We start from the raw sequence: 8,083 nt of genomic DNA on the forward strand, positions 1-8,083 counted from the left end.
TCTTGAAAGATCCATATTCAAGTCACACACTTTCTTGACCTTCTTCTCTTGGACCTGCCTGACATTAAAGCAACAACAACAGAAAACACCACTGGTCTTAGAAAGTTCCACTTCATTATTCAAATAGACTGTTAATATTTTCAGGACTATTATTGCTCACTAGGTTGTTATAATAGTCGGTGCAAATCTTATTCTTACCACACTACATCTGTGTGTGTTGAAACAAGGAGGGGAGGGAGGAACAGCATTCAAAAAGGCTAATTAATGAGCTGTGTCCTACGAGATATCAAGAGATTAAAAACTAGACAGTTAAATGGTCCATTATTAAAGGTAGCTTTGTCCTTGTTATTTACAGAGTAGGGAGTTTTCACTGGTCCCTTTTTTTTTTTTTAAGAAATTAATAATTAATTTTTATATTTCAAGGCCTCCTTACTTTTTGTCTCAAAATTTGTGTATCCCATAATTTCAGAGAGAGAAAAATGCATAAGTTTAACAAAAAACTTTTTAATCCTCTCCTCCTCCCTTTGTCACCACACACCACCCCCTTCCCCCCCCCCCCCCACACCCTAAAAAAAAAACCCTCTCCTTTGACTCTTTCTTTATTTTCCGGGTTAAATGTTGACATCAATACATAAGCATAAACGAGCACCCATTGACCACCTTCCTAGGCACTTGCACTTGTGGAAAACTTGAATTTGTTTAAGGAAATAGTAGCACTGATGCATGAAGAATAAGTACTTAAGTGGCTGAGAAAGTTTCAAAAGCTATCATACATGCTTCTCACATTAAGAACTTCAAATTCATGTAGTGACCAAAGTACAGTCACATATGCATGCATTGTTAAAACTTCAAGTACAGCAAAAGAATCTTATGGAAAGCACATGTAGCTCAAAAGCATAAAGCATAATTAAAATAAAAAAAAAAAGGAAGGGAAGGATATAAAAAGGTAATATATTATACCTTTAACTTCTGATTAGCATCTTTTTCAAGAACCAGTCCAGCTTCAACATATGCATCAGTAATGACTTCTGAGAAAGTTCAAGAAATTCAAAAATACTTTTTCCACAGAAACAACTTAAACCTAATTAAAGAAGATAGTATTAGTCTTTCTCATTTGCTAGTACAGAGAAATTTGGATACGACAAGCACGTAACAGTCTGTCCTCAGTGCCAATTTCTTCCACAGGAGCATAAAGAACACGGGCTTTGGCCAAAGAACCTTTCATGCAATCCTACGAGGACATGAAATGAGTTGGTAAAGAAAAATATCATCTTCCGTCACCCATTGCAAACATAACAATGAAAACCACCTTCCAATGTGCCAAAATCTAGAGGGTTTTTAATCCATGATTATGATTTGCAATAAAGAGCTCAAACATTAAATTATTTTCTACTTAATTCACCGAAAAATAAAAAATAAAGTAGATGATTGGTCAGCATATAACACATCTCAACTTAAACACACCTCCCAATGCTTAACAAGATCATTCACAATTAAGGTATAAACTGCATATGACACACCTTAACCTAAACAAATTCAGATACACATTAACTATCTACCAACTGGTGTACATGTACTTACACATATCTATGCACCAGCTACGGTGACCACTGCTGTCAAGAAGTTTGAAGCATGATATCTTTTCAATGCAAATTTAAAACATATATTGGACACAACTATCTTTTTTTTTTTTTTTTTTGATAAGTATTGGACACAACTATCTTACCCTTCGGACATAGAAAAAGATCTTACCAGCCCCTTAAGCCTTATAGAGACAGGCCGATTATCCAAAGCATCCATCACTTTTGAGGAGATACTCTGGTAAGAAATATTACACATTGATGTCAAGCAGTGCCACTTTCAGCCACATTTGACAGAAAAGTTTCCAGTATATATTATTACAACTTTCTTCTTTATTTTAATAATTAACATAGTCTTTGTGAAGATTGTACAATTGGACACTTCAATAGATGACTCATTAATATAATCTTATATACTATTGAAAACAAATAGAACCTGCACCATGTCCTATAAAAATATAAATAAAAATAAAAAGAACCTGCACCATGTAATCTGGTCTGCAAAATTAACAATTCATACATATCCCAAAAATATTATTAGAGGGCGACAGGAAAATGATGGATATTGTTATCTAAAATGTTGCAAGATTAATAAAAATATATTAGTGTATATATACACTGGCGGAAATAAATTGAACGTATATAAAGAACAAACATTGTGTAATATTTACATCTAGATATATCTTATGGATCTAAACTATTGAATAATTGACTCATAATATAGAATAAAATCAGAAAAAAGCCCACACTTGCCACACAATATTGAAGCATACCTGTACCACTTTTACTTCTTGTATGGTCTCTATAACTGATCTTGAATTAGCTAGGCTTGGCATAAGCATTGCAGGTGCTTCTGTGGAAACAGAATTGATTTTGCGTACAGCCACATGATTCCCTCTAAAAGAAAACTCAGATGATTGAGCAACACTTTTCTTTCGATACAGGGGCCGGGCTGCAAGCAATGTGATTCTTACTGTTAAAAATTGAAAAGAGAAAAGAAAATCGAAGTTGTAAAAGTTTAGTTTAATAGGATATACAAAGCATGGGAGAATGATAGGGAAAAATGATTACTTTGGAAGGACAGTCCCCTCTCGAAGATAGAGCCAATCATTTGTGTACTCATCAAATTCAGCAACCATTGCAATCAGGTAAGCTAAACCTCTCCGGAAAGATCTTTCCTTCATCCACAAGAAGGTTAAAAGGTTAGTTTAGTTGCAGCAAAAGGCCTATGTTAAATTACAGAGGAATATATTAAAGTATCCACAAACCTGATATACTATAACTGAAGCATACAATCCAATGAAAATGCTTGAAAAAATCGCTATTAAGATACTCGCCACTACAAAAATTGGCCACAAAAGGATTGTCAAACGAGCAATGGGGATGCAAGCTGTTTCAAGAAATGGGCCTTCTCGGCTAATTAGATCATGTATCAGTCGAAACCAGCCCTTGAACAACATATATGGACTCTTCACAATAGCAATTGCAGTGTAAAGAGGAATGTCCACCATTAGCCCCATTAACCCAGCAATGATGCATGCAGGTACATGAATTAACCTGCAAGATATATCCAGAGAGTTAGTTCTGAAAGAACTACTGCTTTCACCAAGGATGGTCAGCTCAACCACTCAATAATTGTTAAATTTTAATTTCTGTTCCAAATAAGGTAGAGCTTAGCTCATCAACTAAGTCAAAGAAACATAGTAAGCTCCCCACCATTGGCCAGGCAGGGCCTCCAATTTTTTCTCAGCCCTAGCTAATGAACCTACTAATTTCAAGATTTAATAAAAAGATACTCCCACACTAAGCAACAAAATAAATATACATGGTTTTCTTTCTTAATTGCAAAGGTAATAAGATTATAGTTAATATGATGAATTACATCACCATTACCTAAGAGCTCGAAGCTCATTTGAAGCAGGGGATTCCCGCAACTCCTCCAGGTAAAGTGGGTATGAATGGTAACATATGTCTGCAAAATCTCTAACCACTGTACAACTTCCTTTAATGGTGCCCCATGTTCCGTCCTATGTATTCATAGAAATAAAAGTAAGTATGAACTTGGTCAAACAAAAAGAAAAAGAAACAAAACCCAAAAGCCAACAGTGGGTGCTGAATCAGAGAGAAAACTCAAACAAAAAGGGCAAAGTCCAAAAATTTACCACAATACAGTGTATGAATTTCTTGGACTCGTTGTCCTCTCTGAAGGCCTCAAAAGCAGAAACCCATGGAGTGAAGAATCCATACCCCACCCCCACAAGAACACTCCCAGCAATGCTTAGACCCAACCATAAACCAAACAAGGCTGGTAATCCAGCCAAGATAGCAACTTTAAGTGGTGCATCAAATCTATTAGTCCTGTAATTACCACACCAGTTACCTTATCAGGTTAAAAATTCACAATTTTTTATGGCAGTGCGTTGCAGGGTTTAAGAAATAACGGTGCTCATTAGCACGAAACTGACACTGTTTGGGCTGAACGAAATTATAAAAATGTAAACTGAACGAAAAAGACCTACCATTGCTTTAACCTTTTTTGGCTTCACTTGTATCAATCTGCTTCCTGACAGGTCCCAACTCAATTCCTCGAACCCGTGATGCAAAATTTAAAGAACTCAAAGTCTCACCCACATCCGGGTCTGAAGGACTAATTTGTACAAACATCAACGTTGTGGAATCCCCCCCTGCCAACACACATATATAAATAACTACATGTAAAAGAAGCAACAAAATCCAGCAAGGTCAAAATCTTTTGATCATATTCATATCCACTTCCTAAATTTTTTTAGAAGGGTGGTATTGGGCCGATTTGGCCCATAAAACTTTATCCATATCTCTGGACTGTAAACATGGGTATGTGTAAAATTGATTGGAATGGATTAACAAAGCTTCCAACACATATAAATAGGATAATATAACTCGGATAGACAATAACTAATTGATCCATTAGCTTAAGATTATAATCTTATTTTCCATATGCAAACCAACCATGCAGTTCAATCCCCTATTGCAAATCATGTTACTTCTCATCAATCTTTTAACTACGTAAACCTAATATATCATATATCACATACTCAGTTAAAAATTATATATGTGAATGTCTTAATGCTTCTCTATCATTCCAATTCTTCCTAATTGCAAGTTTCTAACACCTTGGCAAACCTTGCAGAATACTGTTTGCATATGAGCAAACATTACACTTATGATTTGTCACTGTCCCATTCAACTCAAAAAGGAGAGGGAAAAAACAACCATTTTATCTTACAAGTTTGATGTAGGCAGACTCATCACCATGTAATACGAAAGTTACTTTTGGTAAGCTCATATGTTTCCATTTCACTGTTTTTACTCTCAAGTGAGAGATTTACACTTGTTGCAGACAACATATTCTTAAATCCAACTCCTATGCAAATTAGTTAGGACCAACAAAGACAATATAAAAAAACAAAACACACCCATCTGCATAATCATATCAATATGAAGCACAAAAACAACCTAGTAATCAACCAACCACCCAATTGAAACCAAACAGCAGAAACACAATAAAAAGTGTGGAAAAAAAATCCATAGCAAAACTCATGATTGAACCAAAAATAGTTCTAACCCATTACTTGAAATTCCAAATAAACTACAAAATCAAACACCAATCTCATCAAAATAATTAGTTCCAATGTTTTATAATAATTAACATTTTCTGAGGCAAAACTGTGCAGACTTTCAGCTTAGCAAGACATGTTTCATTTCCTCTCCATCGTTCATTTTTCATGCAGCTGAAGCATATGTAAGTGTCCAAAGAATCGATTGTATCAATTCTAAAACTTTTTGTTGGTGACAGTAGCTTTATTTGACTCCACACATTTTCTTAATAATACTTTAACAAAGGAGTTAAATCTTTGCCTACACAAAAGAATAATTTTTTTTCTACTTACAGCATCTTCCTTGTTTTGAGATAGGAATACATGAGGAAAAATGCTATAACAGCACCAACAATTATCCCAGCTGTTGTTAGCCAAAATGCAAACTGCATCAAGTAAAACAGTATGGTAATGGTAACATGTCCAAGTGAAAACAAATCCATGGAAAATTGGAAGTGACTCGTGTACTTAAAAACAGTTAGTTTTTACACTTTAGGGACCAACGTACCACATGTTCTTCAAGGTAGGACCTCAAGTTCATGCCAAAAATACCTGCAACCAGGAAACAATGTCTTGACAAGGACATAAGCAGGAAACCACAGAACCTTTAAAATTCTTGAAACAACAATTTCTCCAGCAACTCAAGTAATCCCTCTTACTTAGCAAAAAAACTGAAGAGGCCAAGAATAGTTAAGCTTTAGGACAGGTGCTCTAGCAAAAACCTGGCGGTTGATATATATATAGTAAAACAAGGTGAACATATCACTATAGTAAAACAAGGTGTACACACACACTCGTACTCATTCATAACCAAACTGACCTAAATACCTAATGAGTCTTGAAGTAAATGTGTCAATTTGGAGTTCCTGAAACCAAAAAACTAACATTGTTAGAATCACATTTGAATTATGATGGAGAAACAACATAAAGGCAAGCAAGATGTAATGTATACCTATATGGAATGTGACTACTTTTAAGACCTTTGACTGGTCTCACCCTTTGGTTCCACCAATGCAATTGACCATCGAAAATCATCCCCGTTTTCTTCTCCTCACTGGTTCCTTAACTGGTCTCACCTTGCCTGAAAAGAACACAAGCAAATACTCATATTCAAATCATTTAACCATAAAGAGATGCATATGTAATCAGTATAAGAGGGGAGAGTACCATGTCCAGTCCCACAGTCAGGAGGATGTGTCCGTGTCCGTTGCGGCCTTCGCGGCCGATCCTCACTGTGTGAAGCCTCAGGTGGGGGGGTGGGTATCTCTGTCTGGATGGCACCAGGGGTGGGTAGCCCAGGGGTGGGCATGAATCTCATCTCATCTCTACCACATACATCTCCGGGGATAGTGTCGGTAGTCGGTGGGGGAGAGGATATGGGTGGGCAGGTATCATCGCGAACCATGGATGGGGACCGACATGTCTGGGCAAACGTATGGGATGGACCCGCATCATCATGTGCCATGGAGCCCATGTCATAACGAGTGTCCTGCATCATCTCATCTGATGTCTGACTTGCCTCCTCCATCGTGTGGTCATGCACGGGTGTGTGACGGCCACCCGATGTGTGACGGCTCGCAGTTGTGGGATGCCGACTAGATGCATGGCACTGACTAGATTGACGGCCTCCATGCCCTCGACGTCCACCTGCTTGCCGACCACGCCTTACAGCCGGTTCACTTGCGTTGCCCACAGTGCGTACATCGTCCAAGGTCAATCGACTGATTTCTTCAACAGATTGCAAGGCATTCATACAGTCCGTGTAGATCTCAGACCCTGGTTCGAACTTCGCCATAATCCTCAACTGTGATTCAACCTGTCACAAGTATACAAGAGTAGTGTTAGGATTTGGAACTAAACTATGCACATCAAGGTACATTTATAATAGAACAATCTTTGTAAACTTACCAAAGTGTCCCAGTATGAGGTCTCTTTTGTAATATGCCGAACAGTGATGGAACGATACCACACCATATACTCGTCATTGTAGCTCATTACCCCATGAAAGGGCGGTGATTCAGCAATTGTGGCATGCGCAGCCCATCTAGCAATATGAGTGGCATGTTCTTGAACCCAATTTTTTTCTTGCTTGCCTTGGAGCGTTATCTTGTGAAGTTCAATTGAAGTATCGACATTGTCCGGTACGCCTTGCTTCATCCCAAACTGTCTCAGAACACGTTCGGGGTGATGGCCTTCAATCACCCAAAAATGTATGAGCGGCACGATGGACCTCCATATGTGTTGGCCTGCCGTACAATATGCGGGCAGGGAACCCAAATAATCTCTATATGGCTCCCAGACAATCTACAATGATCCAACAAATGCAAACAACCATATTAACAACATATGTGTAACGATATCTTACAAACAACCATACAAACAACCATAAAGTGGTTGGTTCCCACTTGTAAGGCACGATACCTGATTTGGCCGGAGTGAAGCAAGCGACACACGATAGGCGCGTAGGACATGCATTGGATGGTCAGTTGTTATCTTAGCCCCTTTCCATCTATCAAACAACACAGACATAACCTTCATATTAATTACTTACATAATTCCCATGCGAAAGAAATTAATGCGGAAATGTAAAACGATAACTAAGTTGAAGATCCTACATACACGACGACAAGTGGACACAGGGCGGTGCTCGGTGTGGATGCCTCATCACAGGACATATTTGTGGAAACCTCGCCCACGCCCACAACTGCACCAATAGCAGTGCACCACCAATTTGCTTGGCTGTCTTCTCTGATGCCTTACAGAGGTGTCTATATAGCCAACTTAGTGTTGCACTACCCCAACTATAATTCTTTCCATTGCTGATTGGATTGAAAAATTGTAGATACATGATTGAGAGCCGTTCGCCAG

The 8,083-nt window shown here is 38.0% G+C and overlaps 2 protein-coding genes across 2 annotated transcripts; both read right to left on the reverse strand.

The window, feature by feature from the left end:
• Nucleotides 1-953: 953 nt before the first annotated feature.
• On the reverse strand, nucleotides 954-4,905 carry LOC142635269 (putative membrane protein At3g27390). The gene is made up of 10 exons (XM_075809457.1): nucleotides 4,846-4,905; nucleotides 4,743-4,753; nucleotides 3,743-3,938; nucleotides 3,474-3,607; nucleotides 2,849-3,137; nucleotides 2,652-2,758; nucleotides 2,354-2,532; nucleotides 1,753-1,818; nucleotides 1,141-1,231; nucleotides 954-1,028 (listed from the first exon to the last, which is right to left on the reverse strand). The coding sequence occupies exons 1-7, from the start codon at nucleotides 4,903-4,905 to the stop codon at nucleotides 2,490-2,492; spliced, it is 840 nt and encodes a 279-aa protein (XP_075665572.1). The 3' UTR covers nucleotides 954-1,028; nucleotides 1,141-1,231; nucleotides 1,753-1,818; nucleotides 2,354-2,489.
• Nucleotides 4,906-6,166: 1,261 nt separating this feature from the next.
• On the reverse strand, nucleotides 6,167-7,720 carry LOC142637412 (uncharacterized). Its single transcript, XM_075811689.1, has 4 exons — nucleotides 7,637-7,720; nucleotides 7,124-7,519; nucleotides 6,383-7,031; nucleotides 6,167-6,296 (listed from the first exon to the last, which is right to left on the reverse strand). Exons 1-4 carry the CDS (start codon nucleotides 7,688-7,690, stop codon nucleotides 6,247-6,249), a joined length of 1,149 nt encoding a protein of 382 aa, XP_075667804.1. The 5' UTR covers nucleotides 7,691-7,720; the 3' UTR covers nucleotides 6,167-6,246.
• Between the last annotated feature and the right edge of the window lie 363 nt (nucleotides 7,721-8,083).

The sequence above is a fragment of the Castanea sativa genome, chromosome 5 (assembly GCF_040712315.1).
Source record: "Castanea sativa cultivar Marrone di Chiusa Pesio chromosome 5, ASM4071231v1".
Taxonomy (NCBI): Eukaryota; Viridiplantae; Streptophyta; class Magnoliopsida; order Fagales; family Fagaceae; genus Castanea; species Castanea sativa.

Bases quoted from the DNA above. Each gene is read 5' to 3' on its own strand.
- LOC142637412 (XM_075811689.1), bottom strand. From the start codon at position 7,690: ATGCATGTCCTACGCGCCTATCGTGTGTCGCTTGCTTCACTCCGGCCA. The intron at 7,520-7,636 runs GTATCGTGCCTT...GGATCATTGTAG, and splicing joins CTTCACTCCGGCCAAATCAG to ATTGTCTGGGAGCCATATAG. The intron at 6,297-6,382 runs GTACTCTCCCCT...TGTTCTTTTCAG, and splicing joins TGACTGTGGGACTGGACATG to GCAAGGTGAGACCAGTTAAG.
- LOC142635269 (XM_075809457.1), bottom strand. From the start codon at position 4,905: ATGAGCTTACCAAAAGTAACTTTCGTATTACATGGTGATGAGTCTGCC. The intron at 3,608-3,742 runs GTAAATTTTTGG...ATGAATACATAG, and splicing joins AATTCATACACTGTATTGTG to GACGGAACATGGGGCACCAT. The intron at 2,533-2,651 runs GTAATCATTTTT...CATTGCTTGCAG, and splicing joins GAGGGGACTGTCCTTCCAAA to CCCGGCCCCTGTATCGAAAG.